This window comes from Scyliorhinus torazame, chromosome 2, assembly GCF_047496885.1.
Source record: "Scyliorhinus torazame isolate Kashiwa2021f chromosome 2, sScyTor2.1, whole genome shotgun sequence".
Classification (NCBI taxonomy): Eukaryota; Metazoa; Chordata; class Chondrichthyes; order Carcharhiniformes; family Scyliorhinidae; genus Scyliorhinus; species Scyliorhinus torazame.
Window position 1 is genome coordinate 124,866,417 of NC_092708.1, and position 25,519 is coordinate 124,891,935.

General features: G+C 45.4%; 1 protein-coding gene across 10 annotated transcripts in view; it reads right to left on the reverse strand.

Annotated features, from left to right (window-relative positions):
* The window catches only part of chn1 (chimerin 1), a 393,699-nt gene that overhangs the window by 317,575 nt on the left and 50,605 nt on the right, over window positions 1-25,519 (reverse strand). For 6 of the 10 annotated variants that reach the window (XM_072476464.1, XM_072476432.1, XM_072476457.1 and 3 more), the window contains one exon: window positions 1,425-1,463. In XM_072476464.1, coding sequence (XP_072332565.1) covers window positions 1,425-1,463 — 39 coding nt within the window. Of the gene's footprint in view, window positions 1-927; window positions 1,065-1,424; window positions 1,464-1,914; window positions 1,931-25,519 lie in introns of those variants that run through there. The other 4 variants (XM_072476488.1, XM_072476470.1, XM_072476476.1 and 1 more) reach the window with 2 other exon arrangements.

Genomic DNA, 25,519 nt, shown 5'->3' on the forward strand with positions numbered 1-25,519 from the left:
ATCTCCCCCTGTCTGCGTGGATTTTCTCCGGGTGCTCCAATTTCCTCCCGAAAGGCGTGCTTGTTAGGTGAATTGGACATTCTGAATTCTCCCTCTGTGTACCCGACCAGGGGATTTTCACAGTAACTCAATTGCAGTGCTATTGTAAGCCTACTTGTGATACTAATAAAGATTATTATTATTAAGGTTGAGAAGAGATGTGATGGAGGTATTCAAAATTGTGAGCAATTTGAACAGAATAAATCGGGAAAAGCTGTTCCCATTGGTGGAAGGATTGAGAACAAGAGGGCACAGGTTTAAGGTAACTGGAAAATGAAGCAATAGCTACATGAGGAAAAACCTTTTCAGCAACTGGTTAGGGTCTGGAAATGCACAGCATGAGTGTATGGTGGAGGCGGGCACAATCAAGGCACTCAAGCGGGAATTGGATTCCTATCAGAAAAAGAAGAATGTGCAAGGCTGCAGGGTGTCGGCATTGTGTGGCACGAGGTGAATTGCTCAAAGAGCCAGAGAGACAGAATGGTCTCCTTCTGTGGTGTAACAATTCTGTGATTCTTTACTTTAATTCACCTCAAAGTGCAGATCAGATCAAACTTGCATTACACAAGAGCAAATGTCTGGGACCAGTCCACCACCTTGGAATTAGTACCTAATTATATGTAGCACTTAATTCTTCTCCCTCAACACAGATACTTTACCTACGACATGAACTCAGTTTATTATCACGCACCCCTCTTCAAACAAAGATATAAAAGATGGACTTAAGCTCAATATCATGGTCAGTGTTCTTCCATGATTAGGAAAGTATGCAACGGGTATAATTCAAGCTGGGGTAGTAACATTGTCACATTCCTTCCCCAAATATTTGTACACTTGGTTCATTTGTGGCACTTGCTTAAGACCCAGCTGATAAATCATAGAACTCACCCAACTGAGGCAAGTGAGTTCCAGTGAGAGGCAGCTCTGTGACTTGAACTCGTGACCTTCTGGTTGGAAATCGAGTGTTGTACCACTACAGCTATTGAGCTACCAAGACTTTAAGATTTCAGAAGTCTTCAGATAATCTATACACAATTATTGAAAGTACTGTAAGACACTTTGTTCACCAGGAAATTGATAAATTTTTATTTTATACAGCACTTCAGTCAGAAACTTAAATTTACTTGCTTCTCTTCACTTTAGCACAAAAGCATAGGATGGCAACCAGAACTATATTCTGCCCAAAACATAGCTGCATAGATATCAAAAGAATAATCGTCTTATGAGCTACCTTACAACCTGAAAATTTAGCTATTTGGCTCCGAGAAATAGGAAAGGATGTCAGAAAACTGAAGAGGTTGTTCAAGGGAACTTGCTTTTGTAAACATCCATGTCCACATTAAATCTTCCAATTGGAATTTTAATTACAATAAATTGGTACTTACAGTAAGATTTCCAAATTGGAGGCTTATATTCATCATTTTCTGTGTACAAAAGAAAGTTGAAGAAAAATTACCAATAAAGAAACTACATTTTTATAAACAAACAGTATTTATTATTGGCAATTTTCTCCATCGGGTGTTGACAATTCCTAAATTTATACAGAAGCTGAATTAATGAGGGAGATAAGAGATTCTGCATGGCTCGTCTTTACTTTTGACCTGTAGATACCCTTCAGAAGATGCAGGAATTTGGACAGACTTATTTGGAACGAAGCACTATAAAATTTGCAATGCGAGATGGCACCTCGTTGAAACATTCCAAACTTCCTATTCCCATCTTGGAACAGCATTTTTCTTTCTTTATCCAGTGCAGGCTGCAGCCCTCTTTATGCTTGTTACAGTAGTTCTGCAAGGTATGTTGTCATTAATGGCTGACCAGGAATCTCTTGCTCTTACCGCGTGGCGTAGAGGGATTAACAAATTAATTATCAACCTGTTAGCCCATGTCATGAGCACTCCTTCCATGGTCAAGAACTCCTGGAGTGGGGTTTGAACCCAGAACTTCAGACTCAGAGACAGGGATGCAATCCATGTGGCCACAAGATCTCCTGTAAAAGCACTACAACATCCAAAAGTACCAGTTTAGATTTGATCTGAAGCTAAACTCAAACAAAGATTACAAATGTGCGAGTCAAGTTTTTTTTTTTATACACAGAGGGTGGTGAATGCCTGGAACATGCTGCCTGGGGAGGTAATCTAAGCAGATACAATAGCAATATTTAAGAGGCATTTTGACAAATACAGCAATAGGATGGGAATAGAGGGAAACGGACCCCGGAAGTGCAAAAGGTTTTAGTTGACAGGCACCATGATCATTGCAGGCTTAGAGGGTCGAAGGGCCTGTTCCTGTGCTGTACTGTTCTTTATATCTTTGAGATGAAAATAAAAGCAAATTACTGCGGATGCTGGAATCTGAAACAGAAACAGAAAATACTGCACAATCTCACCAGATCTGACAATCTCAGCTTGGCTGCCCGTGGGCAGGGATGTGGGATGGACGGAAGAGCTTTGTTTGTTGGGTCTCGGGGTCCTGGGTTGGGTGGGGAAGGGGGCTTACGGCATGGACAGTGGTCTAGAGTGACCCCCTTGGGTTGAACTGAGGGTACTAGCGTGGAGGGAACAGTCACAGTGAGAGGCGGTAATGGAATGCATGAGGGTGGCATATCCCGAGTGATAATCGGTGAGCTGAAGGTCTCATCGGCTGGGGTCAAAACAAATGACTCTGATAATGGGAGGGGTCAGTGTGGCATGGGGATGGTCATGGTTGTAGGTGCAAGGTTACAAGGGGAGTTTGGTTACATTAGGTGGATCACGGGTGGCTGGGGAAGGTTGGTGGATGACAGGTTGAAGGTGGTGGAACTGTCTGGAAAGTCACATGCACTATTTTTTCACGGCTCTCCCTCAACAGTTGCCCTGCACGTGTGAATTCTCAAAGTGGGAGGAAGGTATTTTCAGGTGAGTGGAATTCAAGGTAAGCACAATTGGCTGACTAAAGGAACACCCTGATGATCATGAGGCAACTGGATGAGAACTATGCTCAGTTGTATTCTCATCTCCATGGTGACGCCGATACAGCAGCATGTTTGCTCCCCGACTCATGGGACTCATAACATCAAAATCCCAACATGGCCTGCAACTGCCGCCAATTCTGTGTGATTGCCGTCAAAGACAGGCATGAGGGAGGGAAGGAGATGGATGCCTCTAATGTGAATGGTCAATGCTCACAAGGGCACAAGGGCTCATATGGCAAGTCTTTCAATGCTGTCAAGGCAATAGTCTCTCTATAAAGTCAAAGATAATGGCAATAAGCTGAATAGTCTCCAAAGGAGGGTTCTCACACATGACTGTCATCAGCCTAGTTGAACAGCAATGTCTCCATGTACAGTCATGTATGAATGTAAGGAACATTCATCTCTGTTCCTCCAGGATGTCCTTCACCTGGAAGCAGTGGGGTGGCTGTGCCATGTTTAGACAGAAGCCAGACACAGGGCTGAATATTGGCTTGGTGGCTCTGAGACGGAGACAAATCAGCAAAGGATATGCCGACTAGACTGATTTCTGCAATTCGTTCACAGGGCCACTGAGGCCTAGGTGAAGCAGGCTCCAGGCAATCCTGACTTTCTACTGGCTTTTGTCCAGGGACTGGTGCAGGTTGGCGCACCAGGAAGTACCAGCAAGAGGCAGTGGCGCCTCAAGAAGGGCAGGGTCCCGCAGCCAGGGGCCAGTGCAACGGCAAGCACTGACCCAACCACAGGTGGCAGACCTTTCTACAGGTGAGTGACAGTCAATGCTGGCAGCATGTCCTGGAAGGTTGTTGCTCACATCTGCCAGCTTCTCCTAAAGAACGTCCTCTGGCTACAAGGACTTGTGAGACTATCCCATGCCATGATATTAAAGGTCACGGCCGCCTTAAACGTCTTTGTTGTGGGCTCTTTCCAGGGCTCCGCAAAAGTGCATCTTGAAGATGACAGATGCCCTGTTCAGGCAAGCACACCAATTTGTCCAATTCCACCTGTAGCAATCGCAGGGTTCGCGCAAATGCAAGGGCCTATTGACTGCGCACATGACTTTGAAAGCTCCCTGGCAACAACCAACCATGTTCATCAATAGGAAAGGCTTCCACTATTTGAACATGTAGGTGAAGACAAATCTTTCATGTTTGTGCTTGATTCCAGTGGCTCTCATGATGCACACATTCCGAACCACTTCCAGGTGCCACAAGACTTTAAAGGACCTCTGTGTTTGCACCTTCGGTCTTGGCCCGCTCCTTCCTGTTGTGCTTGTTCTGCGGCAAGATAGAAGGATGAAGTGTCATCCCAGTGGGTACATGAGCAGTTTACGAGCATGCATGCCTATGCCAGCTCCTGAGCCCTCCAAGTAAGTGATTAACAAGTAGAATGTCCTGCAACTAAAAGAGCATGTAGTAGCTGGCACACATTCAGTGCACATTTCCCATTTGCTGCTGAGTCATGCAATGCAAATTGCTGTCTAATATCGCTGTGCATTTGCACACTTACAATGCCTGATAGGAAGATAGCGGCAAGGATAGGCTATTTGGATGACCTTTTGAGTATCACTTTGCAGTGAGTAGGCTATGCAACTTACCCTGGCAGGCACAGTAGATCATTTATCCTTATTCTGCACTACTGGCCAGTTCTTCTGTGGGCCCCATGAGCGCCAACTGCCATCTCTGTCCAGGCCACTGTGGTCAAAGGAGAGGGCTTCCTGCTGCTAAATCTGGGGAACAGCCCATCCTGCCTTTTTTGGGGAGCCCAGAACAGAATCAAGAAGGAGGCTTTGCTGAACCAGTTGGGGCCATCGACACCGGGAGCATTGCAGAGGCAAAAACTGGCCAAATATCGGTGGAACAGCTCTTTCAGGTTTCACAGGCTGGCTGCTAAGGAGGCCCTGCTGTGAGGTAGGAAATTGATGGATGTACCTTGCTCATTTGGAGATGTCATTGAGCATTCAGGTGATTCAAACTGTAATAGTTGTCCAACTGGTTGCTGTGAAGGATTTAGGTTATTCCGGACCTGATGCTGCTTTATTAATAACCTATGCTCTAGGTTAACCCACCAAAAGAGGGAAATCTGTTTCTCTGCTAAGACTCAAATTAGATCTCACGAAGGGAGAATGCTTTTCCAAGTCTCAGACAGTTAAACAAGATCTCAGTTACTTTTTATGGGAAAAGTTCGATAGGTCACTCATAACTAAATCGTTACCTCTGTCGTCGTGAATCCTAGTCATTTAAGACTTCCTAAATGAGTGTCTAGGATTTTAAACTTTGAGAGTAAGTCTACAAAGTATAGTTTTTAATCAAAGTATTTTTATTGTAAAATACTCTCAATTGATACATACAGAATTGCAGAGTTAAAAATATAAATTGATTAACAGTCTTTAGTTATCTGTTAATAATATAAAAATCCGTTAATAGTCCTTTGTTATCTGCTAACAATATAAAACCTGTTAACAGTCCTTTGTTATCTGCTAACACACTAACTTCTTTTAAGAGAATGAGATATCTGAAACATGGAAAATCCTAAAGTATCTCCTATCAATTTCTAATACATTTCTAAGAAGTTTAACAGAAACATACTTACAAAACCATGATGGTCTTTGTTTGACGAGGCAAGCTTGAAGAACAGAGCTTTGACCCACACTCCTCCAGGGGAGTGAGAAGGTACCTCTCTGCCAAAATGCCCCTCTTTGTATACATAAAATCTTCTAATCGTTCAAGGACTGCTTCTGTTATCTTATCTCTTATTGTTGGTTAATTGCCTATAGCCAAATGGCTAATTTGATGTATTATCATCAATATATGTTTTAATGATCTTAGTGTCTGCGTGAATATCAGGTGTCTTGAAATATATTGGCAGAGGAACTCGTATAGAGATCTGTCTCTTTTCAGTGTTGCCATGTTTCTTAGATACATAGATTGTCAAACACTTCTTTGAGGGTGTTATTCTAAGTGTCAACAGTTATATAGTTAAGGAAGGATTTGTGTATTATTTATCTGAAGAATTTCCTATCCTCATGGTCTGAATAATTATAGGTGCAGGGGAGTGATTGACAGAATTTATGGTGTGTCAATGCAAGGTTTTCCTTATCCTGTATTTGTTTGGGATGTATTAATGATCCTTGAAGTCAGCTAGGAGTTTCTCCCAGCAAATGGTGACTTCTGGACGACCTTTAGCTGAAGTGGTTTTATTCCACTTTGAATTAAAATACTGGTTGTATTAATTTCTGTTGCCTTATTTCAAACCGAATTCTGTGGCGAACGTGATATTCATCACATTGCTAACACCCAAACAGATGGCCCATCATGGGCTTTCTGTAGGAAAATATAATCATTACTGCTGCCCATTCACTTTTTAATGAAATAAATCACTCAACCAATTTAAGGTTGGAAAAGCGTGATAAGAAACAGCCATGGAGATGGTAGCACCGTGGCACCATCAGCTGCTCACAATAATCTGCATTGACTCAGGTTACTATAATGCCTCAGGAGATGACTGATACACATTTGCCACAATGCTTTCCCTTCCATCTACCTTTTTCCACCCATCTCTCAGGGTGCACCTGCATAATTACCCTTTGACCAGAACCCCCACAGCTGCATAATATAATGGCACAGCAGTGAGACTCAGGGAGCAAGTCAGAAGGGTAGTGTAAGGATTTTCGTGTTAATCCCCGTCTGTCCCTTGTTTTTTCCTTTTAATTTCTGTTAATCTATTTCAATTTTTGGCCTGGACAATTAAAGGGACCTATGTCTTTAAGATGGACTTCACGTTAATTTTAAAGCAGGAAACCCCAGCAGAATGTGCTGTTTGGTCTGACATCAGTAATGATACATCTTGATAGACCGGGCTGTCGGCCAATAGACTGTTTCAGATTGCCGGGGCTTAGCTGATATTGATGCTGATTTGTGCGGATCATTCTGCAATGTTCCTCACTCTGTGAGACTGTGTTTCCAGTTAGTTTTGTGTTGAACTCAGAGCTGAAGGAGGCTCTTTGAGTTTCTCTCTTCCTGAAAGGGTACACTTCTCTTAAACTTCTGGTTGGAGACTCCGTTTTCTTCTCTGTAAAGCTGGAGGGCATTCTAGTGAGGCTGGAAACCAAGTAAGAGTAAAACCTAGGCTGAGAACTGGGTGAGGGGAGACAAAGAAAATGTTAAGGGCATCTAGACAAGCCATCAGCTGAAGACAGTGTCAGTTGTTTTAAAACCCTTTTAAACTCCCATGTGAGGAACTCTGTTCTTATCTCAGAACTGCTGTTGGTCATTATGGTGAAGTTGTAAATAAATAGGAATTCCGCAGACGTGAGGCTGTTCTTTTGCGTGAAGGGTTATTTAACCAGGGCAATAAAAGTTACAGTAACTCCCCCAGAAGAATCCCTATAGCCTGGGAGTTCTGACTGATACTGCTGCTGCCAGAAGATCCATATTGGCAATCCTGAGTGGGGTTGCATGATAAGAGCAGCAAGATTAGCGTTAAAAGACAACGACTTGCATCAGAGTGTGCTCCCACTATGTAAAGAGTCAGATCGCATTAACTTCTTTTGGTTCACACACCGGTCTCAATGCCACTCGCTCACTCCCCCCATCAGGAGGAGGAAGAGATGGCCAAGGAGGCAGCTTCATATCTGACTAGCCCACACTCTGCCAACACAAGTCCTAGCACATCAGAGGGATTTTTCATAGAATTTACAGTGCAGGAGGAGGCCATTCGGCCTATCGAGTCTGCACCGGCTCTCTGAAAGAGCACCCTACCAAGCCTACACCTCCACCCTATCCCCATAACCTAGTAACCCCACCCAACACTAAGGGCAATTTATCATGGCCAATCCACCTAACCGGCACATCTTTGGACTGTGGGAGGAAACCGGAGCACCCAGAGGAAACCCACGCACACACGGGGAGAACGTGCAGACTCCGCACAGACAGTGACCCAAGCCGGAATCGAACCTGGGACCCTGGAGCTGTGAAACAATTGTGCTAACCACCATGCTGCCCAGATGTAGTGCAAGTCTAGAGTTGGCGACACATGGCGACGGGTTATCAGAAACATTTTTTAAAAATTAATTTGTGGGATATAGGCGTCGCTGGCTAGGCCAGCGTTTATTGCCCATCTCTAATTGTGCTTGGGAATTTGGATTTGTTTTATTGTCACCTTTACCAAGGTACGGTGAAAAGTATTGTACTGCGTACATACCAGACAGATCATTCCATACATGGAAAAAAACATAAGGCATACATAAATACACAATGTAAATACATAGACACAGGCATCAGGTGAAGCATACAGGAGTGCAGTACTACTCAGTAGAGAAGATGTGTGAAGTTATCAGATCAGTCCATTCCAGGTCAGTCAGGAATCTGGTAACATCGAGGAAGAAGCTGTTTTTGAATCTGTTAGTGCGTGTTCTTAGACTTTTGTATCTCCTGCCTGATGGAAGAAGTTGGAAGAAGGAATAAGCCAGGTGGGAGGGGTCTTTGATTATGTTGCTCATTTTCCCAAGGCGCGGGAGGTGTAGACAGAGTCAATGGATGGGAGGCGGGTTTGCGTGATGGACTGGGCTGTGTTCACAACTCTCTGCCGTTTCTTACGCTCTTGGGCCGAGCAATTGCCATACCAGGCTGTGATGCAACCAGATAGAATACTTTCTATGGTGCATCTATAAAAGTTGGTAAGAGTCAATGTGGGCATGCCAAATTTCCTTAGCTTCCTGAGAAAGTATAGGCGCTGTTGTGCTTTCTTAGTTGCAGCATCGACAGATTTTTGGTGATGTGCACACCTAGGAATTTGAAGTTGTCAACCATCTCCACCTCGGCCCCGTTGATGCAGACAGGGGTGTGTGTGATAAAAGCAAATTACTGCGGATGCTGGAATCTGAAACCAAAGAGAAAATATTCGGTTTCATTCTCCAGACCTTCAGATAAGGTAGAAGTGCACTAAAGATTGCAGATTGAGATGCTCTTTGCAGCATTTATGATCCAATGGTTGACTCTAAGGGAGGTTTAATGTTCAGATGGAGTTCATCGGGTGCTCTTCAAGCACGAGTGCTCTGTCAAAAGCAGTCATCCTCATGTGAGTTACACAGTCACCTAGGTAGATGCTCTGCACGCAGACGTATTAGTGTGGTCTCCTTACAACAATGGAAGCCTTTGTCTAACAGTCGGTACATGCTATGTTTTCGAAGGGAGCCAAGGTTTCTGGTAGCACCGCATGTTGCAGATGTCACACAGTCCTGAAACTGAACGAAGGATAATATGTAAGGTTATTAAAGGAGTTGTTCTAACGCCGTTGTGGCCTCACCCAGCACAATGTTCATTTGCTACAGTATTGTTTGCACAAGCAATTATACCTGTAGGTATTGGGCGTAAAGTCATGCTTCCACCTACACTCTCAGTAACGTGAGCATGTCTCGAATAGGCCTTTGCCGGCTCATTTGCAGCCACTAACAGATATGTGAAGAGTCTAGACTGTGAAGGGATTCTCATTGTGTGTTTGTGCATGACATTGAGGCCAAGGGTTATCATATTTTCAGCCAAATTTATGATGCTGGATTTTGTTATGTGCTGTTGATGGGGATGAGCATTTCCCGGAGGATATGTGACTCCCACGTGAAAGGTTTCTCATGTGGAGGTTGTTCACCAGAGACTGGCTGATATTATTTGTGAGCTTTCAGGGGCCTAGTGAATCTACTCTGGATTAGCAGACCTCTGGCGATACCTTCTCCTGCAAGCAATCAGCAATGGCTACCTGAGACTGCCTCAAGCTGGTCTGCCATTGCCACCCTCTTCCTTCCTCCTCAGAGTCAAATCTATGAGCCTGAATCTCCTCCTCCTCCACCTGTTCCTCATCCTCCTCCTTCTCAGATGATGCAACTGTGGGCCCAGCTTTTTCCCCCTCTATTTGTAGGCCCCACCACTGCACGATAGTGTGGCACGCGCACACCACTACTATTCGGGAGACCCTTGCAGAGAGGCCAATTTTGAGAATGTCAACAGCCTGAGGGAGAGCACATGTTGTTGTTACAGTTCCTTTTAAGTTCCATTTGTAGCCTCCTTAAAGAGTACACCCTGTCCCAGATGCCAACCGCAGACTTGTGTTGGTGTTTTAAAAAGCTGAGGCAGTTGGGAATTTCTCAGGATGAAAGAATCATGGCAGCTTCCAGGGTACTATGCACAGACGTGCAGGAAAGCCTTGGGGTGGTCACACTTGCACATTAAGGGAGTGGAAGGTTTTCCTGTTCACAAAACTGTCAGGTTGATGAGTTGGTGGCATTACGGCACCAAGGCTGGAGTCAGTAGCACTCTACACCTGAGGGAAGCCTGCTAACTCTGCGAACTCCATGGTCCTCTGCGTCTGTGACACCACATCCATCGGAAAGTTAATGTACTTTCCTACCCAAACACAGAGGGCTTCAGTGACTGCCTTGTGCGGCTGACTGTGATATGCGGCAGAGGTCTTCTGAGCACAGGAAAAAGTAATCAGCATAAGAATTCAGAGCCACAGTGATCTTGAGAGCCATTGGCAGAACATGAAGATCAAGTGACTGCAGTCTGAGATGCTACTGGAGCATGGCACAAATTTCAGCAACAAATTCCCAGATCCACCTGAGCCGTCTTCTGCATTGATTCTCAGTCATAATGAGATACGACCTCTGCAGTGGATACACCCTCACCTCAAGGGTAAAACCTGGTTGCCCTCCTCCTCATCACCCTCCCTTGTGAGTGCTCTGTTGCCTCTAACTACTGGCCCTGTCCCCTCTCTCTGGCCTCATGCTCACGTTCCTCTATGACACAAATGTGTGAAATTGCCTTCACAATCTTGCAGCCTTGTTGCCACAATGCGCAGTGCCCTCTTCTTTGATCCTGCCATCTGTGTGCTCGAGTCATGAAGGGCAAAAATATCTGACCCTTCAAGACCATTGGCCCCACCGTTCAACTCCTTGGGTGTCAGCCACATGTTTCTGATTTAATTGGTGTAAGTTTTGTGGCACTTGCTTAAACTTTTTGAAGCTACCCAAAAGGATACCTGAGCTAAACAAAAAGAAGAAACTCTAAATTTAAACTTACTCCTAAAAAGTGTAAAGCCCATTAGTCCATGACAGATTACAGACAGTGAAGAGATCGGGAGAGGTGATGATAAAGTAGAGCTAGGTTTTGTCAGAATACATGTGAAGTTTAAAAAAAAATTCATTTTTGGGATGTGAGCCAGCATTTATTGCCCACTCTTAATAACCCTCGAGAAAAAGGCAGTGGGCCATCTTCTTTAATCGCTGCAGTCCTATTGGTGTAGATACATCCGCAGTGCTGTGGGGGTGTTTCAAGATTTTAACCCAGCAACAATGTAGGATCAGGGATTTAGTTCCAAACCAGGATGGTGTGAGTATTAGTCCTTTGTTCCTCGGAGATGGGCCATCAATATGTTAATCGACCCAGAGTTTTGATTCCGTCTGCTGACTGCTTCCCAAATATACATTCAGGCTGTGTGCCTGCTTGTTGCTTAGAATTATCCACATTTCCCTATATTCTCTGAGTGTCCATTTTGTATTCTGAAAGTGGCCATCCCAGATGGCTACAGCACAGATAGCGTCAGTATCTGAGACATTGTGAATGCTACTGAACATTGCACAATCATCAGCGAACATTCCCACTTCTGACCTTGTGTTGAGCATTGTTAAAGCAGCTGAAGATGGTTGAGTCCAGGACACTGTCCTGAGGAATACTGCAGCAATGTCCTATGGCTGATCTCCATTGGGTTTTGCATAACTCTAACCAATGGAGAGCTTTTCCCCAATTCTCATTGACTTAAATTTTGTGATAGCACCTTGATGGAATATTCAATAAAATGCTGCATTTACCTCAAGGGAAGTCACTCTCACCTCATCTGTGGAATTTAGCTCTTTTGTCCATGTTTGGACTAAGATTGCATTGAGGTCTGGAGCCAAGTGGCTTTGGCCAAACCCAAACTTAGCATCAGTGAGCGGGTTACTGCTGATTAAGTGCTGCTTGATAACATGGTCGATGACACCTTGCATCACTTTGCTCACCTTTAGGAGTGGACTGTTGGGGTGATAATTGGCCAGGTTGGATTTGTCCTGTTTTTGTGAACAGGATATTTCTGGGCCATTTTCCATATTGTCAGGTAAATGACAGTGTTGTAATGGTACTGAAACACCTGAGTGTGTGACTCGTTCTGGAGCAGAAGTCCTCAATATTACAGCTGTGATGTTATCAGCGCCCATATTCTTTGTTGTATTCAGTGCCTTTAGCCATTTATTTATAGAGCAGGTAGTCAAATTGTCTGAACATATCGTACTTCTTTCCCCCCCCCCCCCCCAAAATCGCTGACAGCTGTGCTTTCAGTCAACTATACCCCAAACTCTTGCATTCTCTACTGTTGCTAACTTTTGTTTGGCTCTTAGTAAATGTTGCTCGTTGTGTCTTTACTTAATTTGCTCTGTTTTATAATCTTTGCTCTAGAGTCGCCAGGTATCTTTATACCACCACGAGGTTCAAGTTCAAGTGCTGATCAATAACTCAATACACCAGTTAGTACGTTTCAAATCAAAACACATTTATTATACACAGTCAATCACTACTCATGTATAAAACTCTACTTACTAGACTATCTCTAACACTAAAAGGCCTATACTTAACTTTGGAACTGGCCCACCAGGTCAGGGGAACAAATAGCCTTTTGTTCGATTCGGAGTCTGCAGGCTTCAAAGCTGGTATAGACTGGTAGCTAGGAGCGCCTATCTCGTAGCGTGCATTGACTGGAGACTTACTTGGTTGGTGCAGCTACTAGGCAGGTCACGATCAAGGGTTGTTTCGAGCTGCTGAGAGACCCTGCCAAGAAGGACGAATTGAACTTGGGGACTCTATTTTATAGTTCCCAGGGGCTTCACGCCCTTTTGGGCGGACCCCGTACCTGGTTCCAAGTGATTGGACTAAGTTCTGATCACTTGGATCGATTTCTCCAATACTGGAGCTGTTCCCTGATCGCTGGGCGGTTCCTAAGTGTCCATTGGCCTTCCTTTGTCTTGGCTCCTGCTGGCGCCAAGGAGTCTGGCTTGGCCTTGTTTACCTTAACTGTTTCCAATTGTTCCCGGGGATCGCTCATCAGTATGTAGATGGTTGTTAGGTACAGTACTGTCTGAGTTCCTGCAAATTCTGATTACAGGAAACTTTGCACCTGCTTGTTTTCCTGCGTTGGTTGAATTTCCCTGCATTCTTAGCGGATCTCCATTTTAAAGTCGGGAAGTGGCCAACCCAGGTGGCTACACTACCCAAATCACTTTGCATCTCTACCCCAAATAACCACCTTGATTCTTTCACTAAACATCTGGTCCTAATATCAATTTCTTTGGTTGATTTCCATTTTTTAAATAACACCGTTGTGAAACACCCCAGAACATTTGTACAAATACCATATAGCTTTTTGTGGGTGGCAAAGGATGTTTGGGTTATTAAAATGAGGGAATCATTTTCAAAAGTACATGAAATTGGCAACCAACACAAGGAGGAAGCGTTATAACTCCATGAGAACTGTGCAGTTCTGACCCCTTCCTTTGTCCTACCAGTTGTGATCATGTTTTCAGCTGTCGAGGTCCAAAGCTCGGGAATAGCCTATTTACAACACACCTCTTAAGACATTTCATAAAACCTGTCTCTGTGACCAAGCATTTGAAATACATGTTTTGGGGGGGGTTTAAAACATTTTATTACGGCATTTATGGTTTTATAATAAAAAACACAAGTACAGATATAAACATAGCTCAACGCGTAACACACCCCTCCATCTCCCACAGTTCTCGCCTAAGCTATACCGACATAATCTAACTCCCTTCCCCTCTTGCTCCCTAACCCCCACCCCCCCCCGACATTATTGAATCTGCTGACGGTTCAATTTTCTCCGAAGAAGTCGATAAATGGCTGCCACCTCCGCACGAACCCCAATGATGAACCTCTCAGGGCGAACTTGATTTTTTTCGAGCCTGAGCGGGCAACACGGTAGCATTGTGGATAGCACAATTGCTTCACAGCTCCAGGGTCCCAGGTTCGATTCCGGCTTGGGTCACTGGCTGTGCGGAGTCTGCACATCCTCCCCGTGTCTGCGTGGGTTTCCTCCGGGTGCTCCGGTTTCCTCCCACAGTCCAAAGATGTACGGGTTAGGTGGATTGGCCATGATAAATTGCCCTTAGTGTCCAAAATTGCCCTTAGTGTTGGGTGGGGTTACTGGGTTATGGGGATAGGGCGGAGGTGTTGACCTTGGGTAGGGTGCTCTTTCCAAGAGCCGGTGCAGACTCGATGGGCCGAATGGCCTTCTTCTGCACTGTAAATTCTATGATAATCTATGATGATAAACCTGGCCATGTCACTAACCCATATCCCTGTTTTCAAGGGCTCGAGTCCCTCCACACTAATAAGATCCGTCTCCGGGCTACCAAGGAGGCAAAGGCCAAAACATCAGCCTCTCTCGCCCCTTGGACTCCCGGGTCTTCCAACACTCCAAAAACTGCCACCTCTGGACTTGGTGCCACCCTCACCTTTAACACCCTGGACATGAACATCTGCAAATCCCTGTCAGAATCTCCTGAGCTTCGGGCATGCCCAAAACATGTGGACATGATGTGGACTTCACATCGCCCACACCTGTCCTCTACCCAAAAAAACCTGCTCATCCGGGCTACCGTCCTGTGTGCCCAGTGAACCACCTTGAATTGTATCAGGCTGAGCCTGGCACATGATGAGGACGTATTGACTCTGCTGAGGGCACCCTCCCAGAGACCCGCCTCCAACTCTTTTCTCAACTCATCTTCCCATTTTCGTGTTGTCTCCCCTATCTGGGTTTCCTCGCACTCCATAAGTTCATTGGAAATTTCCGATACCTTCCCCTCCCCCATCCCCGTTCTAGAAACTACCTTGCCCTGTATCCCTTGTGACGGAAGGAGCGGAAAGGTTAAAAAAAACCTGCCTTCGCACAAAATCCCTTACCTGGAGATATCGGAACCCATTCCCTCCCGGCAATTCAAACCTCACTTCCAGATCCTCCAGACCGGGAAAGCTCCCATCAATAAACAAATCCCCCAGCCTCTCAATACCCGCTCTCTGCCATCTCCGAACCCCCCCCCCCCCAATCCATCTTCCCCGGCACAAACCGATGATTACCAGATTGGAGCCCACACCGACGCTCCCTCTATTCCCATATGCTTCCGCCATTGCCCCCAGACTCTCAGGGCCGCCACTACCACTGGGCTTGTGGAGTACCGAACCGGCGAGAATGGCAGGGGTGCCGTTACCAATGCCCCCAAACATGTGCCCTTACATGATGCTGCCTCCACCTGCTCCCACACCGACCCCTCCCCAATATGAAATACATGTTTTAATGCTTCCTTCTTTGGCTGTGCCAGTTATCGGATGGTGGTACAAAACCTTGAGACGATTCGCTATGTCATAGGAGTGACATAAAATCAAATTGGTATTGTGTAGGTGTAATACTACAAATGCATAAATACTGCAGAATATTGAACTAAAATGTAAAAATAAAATCAAAAATCCTTTCCCGGTCAAGAAAGGTAAATGTAAAAGTTTGAGCCTTCCGTTACTTTGGTACCTTTTCCTTTTCTTGAATTAAACGGAAAATCTAATTGACAGATTTGAAAGTTGCTCAGTTTAAAATCGCACACACAGACATTTACAAGCTTGAATTGAACTGGTGACCCAAGGATAAGTTGACTTTGTATTCCATTACAATCTTTACTCAAAAAGCTTTATATCATCCTCCAGTTGTTGCTTGAAGAAACTAAGGCTCCCCACTAAGACTGGACTGGACCTGCACCTAATAGTGTAGTTGATGCAGGTCCAGTACAGCAAAAACTGGTGCAATTCTCTTCTCCAGAATCACCACAGAGAGAGTCTGCAGGATTTGATGATCCATTTTATGATTCTTGGGAGCAGGTTGAAGACACCACATGCAGTTAATTTTTTTCCCCCACATATTGACCCTAGACAATCTCAAGGCTCAAATATCAATGGTCAGGATCTCAGCCACAGGCTGCCCAAGCCTGCAGCTGCGCTGGTGCTGTCTTGAGGTTTTTCAGTGCATGACCCAATGTCTGGAATCTGACCAGGACATGCAAACATTCATAATGGAAAAACATGAGCAGCTGCATCCTTTCCGATGTGCTACACATGTAAACTCCCAAAACTGATTATTCACAAGGGAAAACCAACTCTTTAACATTTTAAATTATTATAATGAGAAGTTATAGCCTGGAAATCAGTGTGACAAATTTAAAGTTACCTCCACTCTCTGGAAAGATCATTTATCTTTAAAAGGGGGAAAATTCACTTACTGGTATGTTTACACTACAGAGAGTTGTTTGACCCTGGCTCGGTGGATGGCTCAAGAAATATTACAGACAACTGTTATCAGTGCTGGTCAACTCAGGTTGAAGCACAGTTGTTTTGTTTTACAAGCATGAACAAGCCCTGATTTTGAGGCATATTTTTAATGGCAAAACTGTCGGCATTTGCCATCATCACTCCATTGAAACTGACAGTAACATCTGGAGTTTACACAAGAACAGCTAAAAGCAGAATTCCAAAATTGCTATCAGTGATTCTATGCTTTCTTAAATGACAAGCAGTTGAAGTTTCCACAGACTACAATAAAGTGTAAACCGCTGAACTACTAACAAGAACTTGCCCTTGCATGCTATTGGGCTCACTGTAAAAATGCTTGAAAAAGATACACATTGCTGAATGAGATCTAACTGGATATATAATGGTGTAATAAGTTCATAATTAGTGAACAGCTTCAATTCTCTGAAAAATTGTGGCATTTCAAATTTCACCATGAGAAAAAAAATCACAGGCTGGATTCTCCGCTGGCAGGATTCTCCGTTGTGCCGGCAGCGGACCTGCGCCCTGGGGTTTACCAAAGGCGTGGGGTTGCCCACAATGGAAAACCCCATTGGCCAACTGGCGGGATGGTCAATCCCAGTGCCGGTGGGGGCACGCCACACCAGGGACGGAGAATCACGCCCCAATTCTGAACACTACTTCACGTTTAACAGCAAAATCCAGGTTTATATCAGGAAAACCTGTCGAGTAAGCCATTCAGATCCCAAGAATCTATTCTGCCATTGAATTAAATCAGGCCTTTAACACTCTTTGATTGGCACCGCATTATGTCTCTTTATCCCAGTTTTGATGTTAAAAAGATGGGATGGATTTTGGGCCCCATATCAAGTTTTCTTCTGTGAATCTTAGGCAACTGGAAGTTAGTGAAATATTCTGGAGGTATCTGATTTCACATATGACCCTTGCATCACAGGTACTCATCCAAAATAAAAGTATAATTGTACAGAGAGCACCTTGAACTTCAAATGCTTTTACTATTTTGAAATTTGAACTTAAATTTATATAGTCTTTTGCTTATGCTTAAGATATATTTCCTTATCTTTCTATCCTATCAGATCATAGCAGTCCTCTGCATCACAAATATTGACAAGTGGCTCTGAGAGCTCATCACCAGAAACAAACTTTGCAATGCCAGATAGTGGTAAGTTTAGGGAGGGATGTAGGTGAAGATTCTATACAAAATATATGTTTCTACTGTGATCAGCCATTCTATATAATGACAATTAGTGACTAAAAATAAATCCAGGACATCTCACTATAATTTTGTGAATGTCAGGCATCATGGGTCAATTCTAAATAAAAGACATTCCCTTTACATGAGTTTAGGCAAATTTATCAATTACATTTTGGTGTTATTCCTCAGAGAAATCATAGATTACAGTACAGGTAAATTGCGCTTGTTTCATTATAACTTAACGTTGTTTAGTCATTGGTCAGATTGAAGCGATTTCAGATTACAGCTGCCCATGCAATGTAATATACTTGGTAAATTCTTTACTTTGGAAAGAGGCTAGAACAATTGCACATTATTTTAATCACAATATATACAAGTGATGCAATTATTTATTTTGATGTTATTTATGTAACTGTCAAACAAACACAAGCTTCACTAATAATGAAAATCAATACAATTTGCATCCTATCGGGCTGCATCACAGCCTGGTATGGCAACTGCTCGGCCCAGGACCGCAAGAAACTTCAGAGAGTCGTGAACACCGCCCAGTCCATCACACGAACCTGCCTTCCATCCATTGACTCCATCTACACCTCCCGCTGCCTGGGGAAAGCGGGCAGTATAATCAAAGATCCCTCCCACCCGGCTTACTCACTCTTCCAACTTCTTCCATCGGGAAGGAGATACAGAAGTCTGAGAACACGCACGAACAGACTCAAAAACAGCTTCTTCCCCACTGTTACCAGACTCCTAAATGATCCTCTTATGGACTGACTTCATTAACACTACACCCTGTATGCTTCATCCGATGCCAGTGCTTATGTAGTTACATTGTATATGTTGTGTTGCCCTATTATGTATTTTCTTTTATTCCCTTTTCTTCTCATGTACTTAATGATCTGTTGAGCTGCTCGCAGAAAAATACTTTTCACTGTACCTCGGTACACGTGACAATAAACAAATCCAATCCAATCCAATTTATGATAGTCATGGTCAAATGAGCCTGTCATGCAGATATATTGATCCAGATTTGATTTACATAAATCTTACCAATGCGAGGTGGAGTTTTGCTGCGGCAGGGTCTAGAGGCCTGATACAGCTTTGGGGTACAGGCGGATTCTAATCTTCCAAATAAAATGTCAAAATGTTTTTGTAATTTTCATTGTTTCCAACTAAAGTCTCTGCAGGTAATGTGCAGAATGACAATTCCCCCCACCACCAAGCTCTACCCACATCCCTTTTAAATGCTACTGCCTGGGCCTAATGTACATTCCTTTATCCATTGGAACATGCACTTCACTAACTTGCAGCTTCTTTTCAAACTCCATCCGCAATTCATTCCTCACCTCTGAGACTAAGCACTCGAAATGGGAGAGAGTGCAAAAGGAGTGACAAAAGTACTTTGTGTCCCAGAGTGCTTTTTACTCATACCTGCCAGAAGCAGCTCAAGAGTGAGGTGGGAGGGTGGGAGATTCTAAGCTCCTATTTTGGAACAATTTAGACATATTATGACAGTCTTTCCAACATTCACCACCTTCTGTTAGTCTTACTTTGCTGAGGAATAAATTGAATAATCCAACAGTTTAAATTTAAAAAATTTGAGACAAAACAATTAATAAAAATTGACTGTTATATACATATCCACATTTTTGAACATATTTCCTGCAAACTTATTTGCTTTTAGTTTTAAAACCCTTTATTTCAGTTTTAAATCAAATGCACCCAGTAAAAATCAAATCAGAATACTAAACTGCATTTTGGTGAACAAGTTACTTTCAAAAGTGAAGCCAACCTTTGCAAAATACATTTCCAGCTGCAAATATTCAAACAAATTTCTAATTTAGGGAGCAGGACATACAAGGCTGAACAAGTTTCTATTTAATATCACCACTAATCCTAACTTTTCTCCCAAGTCATCACTCAACATGGTAGAATTTAGCATCTATTTCATCTCCAAGTTTACTTTTAACCTATACAAAACATTACATTGATGTAAAAATTTATGCATTGACAACAGTTTTTTTAAATGTTCACATTTTCAACTGTAGGAAAGAAAACTTTTCAAAAAACACCTAACAGAGGACTTCCGGGTGCGGCGATGACCAGCTGAGTCGCACGTTTCGGCAGCACCCTGTGAAACGGACTTTTGGGCTCTTGATAGGAGCCCCAACGGCAATTTTAACGGCTGAAAACACCGTGCGGTAAACCAGAAGGGTGTTCCCCCTGGACACGGATGGAAAAAGGAGAGGAAAGTGGCCGGATTGCAGCGGATCCTTTGGAACAACGGCAAGGAAGGCAAGCAGAAACCAAGATGGCGTCGGAAGGTGGCAGTTTCATATGGGGCCCTGAACAACAAGAGTTTTTGAAACGCTGCGTGGAGGAGATAAAAAAGGAAATGAAGAAAGAGTTGTTGGCCCCGATATTACCGGCGATTGAAGGGCTGAAAGAGGAACAAAAGACCCAGGAGCAGGAGCTTTGGGTCGTGAAGGCGAAAGCAGCAGAGAATGAAAACGACATACAGGGCCTGGTGGTGAAGTCGGAGATACAGGAGGCACACCAGAAACGATCTGTGGAGAGGTTGGAGGCACTGGAAAATAACGCAAGGAGGAACAACTTGAGGATTCTTGGCCTTCCTGAAGGTGTGGAGGGGGCGGACGTCGGGGCATATGTGAGCACGATGCTGCACTCGTTAATGGGAGTGGAGGCCCCGACGGGTCCGTTGGAGGTGGAGGGAGCATACCGAGTTATGGTGCGAGGACCGAGAGCAGGAGAAGCTCCCAGAGCCATAGTGGTGAGATTTCTCCGTTTTAAGGATAGAGAAATGGTCCTTAGATGGGCGAAGAAAACTCGGTGTAGTAAATGGGAGAACGCGGTGATCCGCGTCTATCAAGATTGGAGTGCGGAGGTGGCGAGAAGGAGGGCGAGCTTTAATCGGGCCAAAGCGGTACTTCACAAAAAAAAGATAAAGTTTGGAATGCTGCAACCGGCAAGACTGTGGGTCACATATCAAGGGAGGCACCACTACTTTGAGACGGCGGATGAAGCGTGGACTTTTATTGTAGAAGAAAAATTGGAATGATTGAACTACGAAAATGAACGTTTGGACAAAGTGGTGGGACGAGTGGGGGGGGGGGGGGGGCGAAGAGGGATTGTATGATTAATCCTGCGGTATGGTAACTTTTCTTTCTCCCACAGGTGGTGATGGGGGGAGGTGGGGAGGGAGAGGAGATGGGGCGTTGGCCATGGGAGGCGGGGCCGAGGGAGAGGCGCGGGCTTGGCTCCCGCGCTATGATAATTATGGCGGGAATAGAGAAGCAGGAAGGAGGGGGCGCCGCACGGGGCGAGCCGTGATCACGGGGGGAAGCCGAGGTCAGCCAGAGTTTGCTGACTTCTGGGAGCAACATGGGGGGAGTAATTACGCTAGCGGGGGGTCTAGCGGGGGGGGGGGGGGGGGAGGGGGGAATTACTGGGTTGCTGCTGCTGGGGAAAGGGGGGAGTGGGTGCGGGAAAGGATGGGCGGGGGGGCACCGCCTGGGAGAAATACAGCCGCGTGGGAACTGGGCGAGAAGCTGGAAAAAGATGATGGCTAACCGGCAAGGGGGGGGGGGGGGTGGGAAGCCCCCCAACTCGGCTGATCACGTGGAACGTGAGGGGGCTTAACGGGCCGATAAAGAGGGCACGAGTACTCGCACACCTTAAGAAACTTAAAGCAGATGTGGTCATGTTACAGGAAACGCACCTGAAACTGATAGATCAGGTTAGGTTGCGCAAAGGATGGGTAGGGCAGGTGTTCCATTCGGGGCTGGATGCGAAAAACAGGGGGGTGGCTATATTAGTGGGGAAGCGGGTAATGTTCGAGGCAAAGACTATAGTGGCGGATAACGGGGGCAGATACGTGATGGTGAGTGGCAAATTACAGGGAGAGATGGTGGTGTTGGTAAACGTGTATGCCCCGAATTGGGACGATGCCAATTTTATGAGGCGAATGCTAGGACGCATCCCAGACCTAGAGACCGGAAAGCTGATAATGGGGGGAGACTTTAACACGGTGTTGGAACCAAGGCTGGATAGGTCGAAGTCCAGGACTGGTAGGAGGCCGGCAGCAGCCAAGGTGCTTAAGGATTTTATGGAGCAGATGGGAGGGGTGGACCCGTGGAGATTCAGTAGACCTAGGAGTAAGGAGTTCTCGTTTTTCTCCTATGTCCATAAAGTCTATTCACGCATAGACTTTTTTGTGTTGGGTAGGGCATTGATCCCGAGGGTGAGGGGAACGGAATATACGGCTATAGCCATTTCGGATCATGCCCCACACTGGGTAGACTTGGAGATAGGGGAGGAAACAAGAGGGCGTCCACCCTGGAGAATGGATATGGGACTAATGGCGGATGAGGGGGTGTGCTTAAGGGTGAGGGGATGCATTGAAAAGTACTTGGAACTCAATGACAATGGGGAGGTTCAGGTGGGAGTGGTCTGGGAGGCGTTGAAGGCGGTGGTTAGGGGGGAGCTGATATCAATAAGGACACATAAAGGGAAGCAGGAGAGTAAGGAACGGGAGCGGTTGTTGCAAGAACTTTTGAGGGTGGACAGACAGTATGCGGAAGCACCGGAGGAGGGACTGTATAGGGAAAGGCAAAGGCTGCATGTGGAATTTGACTTGCTGACCACAGGCACTGCAGAGGCACAATGGAGGAAGGCGCAGGGTGTACAGTATGAATATGGAGAGAAGGCGAGCAGATTGCTGGCACACCAATTGAGGAAAAGGGGAGCACCGAGGGAAATAGGGGGGGTGAGAGACGAAGATGGAGAGACGGAGCGGGGAGCGGAGAGAGTGAATGAAGTGTTTAAGACATTTTATAAAAAATTGTATGAAGCTCAACCCCCGGATGGGAGGGAGAGAATGATGGAGTTTTTGGATCGGCTGGAAATTCCCAAGGTGGAAGAGCAGGAAAGGATGGGATTGGGAGCACAGATCACGGTAGAAGAAGTGGTGAAAGGAATTAGGAACATGCAGGCGGGAAAGGCCCCGGGACCGGACGGATTCCCAGTTGAATTTTACAGAAAATATTTGGACTTGCTCGCCCCGCTACTGACAAGGACCTTCAACGAGGCAAAGGAAAGGGGACAACTGCCCCCGACTATGTCAGAAGCAACGATATCGCTTCTTTTAAAGAAGGAAAAGGATCCGCTACAATGCGGGTCCTACAGACCAATCTCCCTCCTCAATGTAGATGCCAAGGTCTTGGCCAAGGTAATGGCAATGAGAATAGAGGAATGTGTCCCGGGGGTGGTTCATGAGGATCAAACTGGGTTTGTGAAGGGGAGACAGCTGAACACGAACATACGGAGGTTGTTAGGGGTAATGATGATGGCCCCACCAGAGGGTGAAACGGAGATAGTAGTGGCGATGGATGCCGAGAAAGCATTTGATAGAGTGGAGTGGGATTATCTGTGGGAGGTGTTGAGGAGATTTGGGTTCGGAGAGGGGTATGTTAGATGGGTGCAGCTGTTGTATAGGGCCCCAGTGGCGAGTGTGGTCACGAATGGACGGGGATCGGCATATTTTCGGCTCCATAGAGGGACAAGGCAGGGATGTCCTCTGTCCCCATTACTGTTTGCACTGGCGATTGAGCCCCTGGCGATAGCGCTGAGAGGTTCCAAGGGATGGAGGGGAATACTTAGGGGAGGAGAAGAACACCGGGTATCTTTATATGCGGATGATCTGCTACTATATGTGGCGGATCCAGCGGAGGGGATGCCAGAAATAATGCGGATACTTGGGGAGTTTGGGGATTTTTCAGGGTATAAATTGAACATGGGAAAGAGTGAGCTGTTTGTGGTGCATCCAGGGGAGCAGAGTAGAGAAATAGAAGACCTACCGTTGAGGAAGGTAACAAGAGACTTTCGTTACCTGGGGATCCAGATAGCTAAGAATTGGGGCACATTGCACAGGCTAAATTTGACGCGGTTGGTGGAACAGATGGAGGAAGATTTCAAGAGATGGGATATGGTAGCATTGTCAATGGCAGGGAGGGTGCAGGCAGTTAAGATGGTGGTCCTCCCGAGATTCCTTTTTGTGTTTCAGTGTCTCCCGGTGGTGATCACGAAGGCTTTTTTCAAAAGGATAGAAAAGCGTATCATGGGTTTTGTTTGGGCCGGGAAGACTCCGAGAGTGAGGAAGGGATTCTTACAGCGTAGTAGGGATAGGGGGGGGCTGGCACTACCGAGCCTAAGTGAGTATTATTGGGCCGCTAATATTTCAATGGTGAGTAAGTGGATGGGAGAGGAGGAAGGAGCGGCGTGGAAGAGATTAGAGAGGGCGTCCTGTAGGGGGACCAGCCTGCAGGCTATGGTGACAGCCCCATTGCCGTTCTCACCAAGGAACTATACCACGAGTCCGGTGGTGGTAGCTACACTGAAGATTTGGGGACAGTGGAGACGACATAGGGGAAAGACCGGAGCACTGGGGGGGTCCCCGATAAGAAACAACCATAGGTTTGCCCCGGGGGGAATGGATGGGGGATATGGAATGTGGCAAAGAGCAGGTATAACGCAATTGAAAGATCTATTTGTGGATGGGAAGTTTGCGAGTCTGGGAGCGCTGACCGAGAAATATGGGTTGCCCCAAGGGAATGCATTCAGGTACATGCAATTGAGGGCTTTTGCGAGGCAACAGGTGAGGGAATTCCCGCAGCTCCCGACACAAGAGGTGCAGGACAGAGTCATCTCAAAGAAATGGGTGGGGGACGGTAAGGTGTCGGATATATATAGGGAAATGAGAGACGAAGGGGAGACTATGATGGACGAACTAAAAGGGAAATGGGAAGAAGAGCTAGGGGAGGAGATTGAGGAGGGGATGTGGGCAGATGCCCTAAACAGGGTAAACTCGTCGTCCTCGTGCGCCAGGCTAAGCCTGATTCAGTTTAAGGTATTACACAGGGCACATATGACTGGAACACGGCTCAGTAAATTTTTTGGGGTGGAGGATAGGTGTGCGAGGTGCTCGAGAAGCCCAGCGAATCATACCCATATGTTTTGGTCATGCCCGGCACTACAGGGGTTTTGGATGGGGGTGACAAAGGTGCTTTCGAAAGTAGTAGGAGTCCGGGTCGAACCAAGCTGGGGGGTTGGCTATATTTGGGGTTGCACAAGAGCCGGGAGTGCAGGAGGCGAAAGAGGCCGATGTTTTGGCCTTTGCGTCCCTAGTAGCCCGGCGCAGAATATTGCTAATGTGGAAAGAAGCCAAGCCCCCGGGGGTGGAGACCTGGATAAATGATATGGCGGGGTTCATAAAGTTAGAGCGGATTAAGTTCGTCCTAAGGGGGTCGGCTCAAGGGTTTACTAGGCGGTGGCAACCGTTCGTCGAATATCTTGCGGAAAGATAGATAGGGGAGAACAAAGAAGGCAGCAGCAGCGGCCCAGGACTTGGGGGGGGGGGGGGGGGGGGGGGAGGGATGGGGGGGGGATGGGGGGGGGGGTGGCCTGAGACAAGACAGTTGCCAATTAGGGCTAGTTTTTATTTTTTGTTATTTAATATTTATTTATTTGTTGTTGTTTTTGTTTAAATTTAAAAAAGGTCATTATTATCTGTATTGTTACAATGTTGTGTAAAGGATGCACAATGTACTGTGTTGGTTGACCAAAAATTTTCAATAAAATATTATTTAAAAAAAAAACACCAAACAAAGTAGGAAAGACGACTTGGGTTACTTACTACCCTTACTATCTTGGGTAAATCAAATCTTTCCTAGATAACAATTGCATTGCAAAAATATTATCCCTAATACAAAAATAAATTTAGATATACTAGACATTCCAGCTAACTTCTTCCCCTTTTAACATCTATCTTATGCTTTCTGGATGTCAAAGAATGAAAGCAATTTTTAACCAAATTTTCCATACGATAATAATATATGGATAAAACCTACA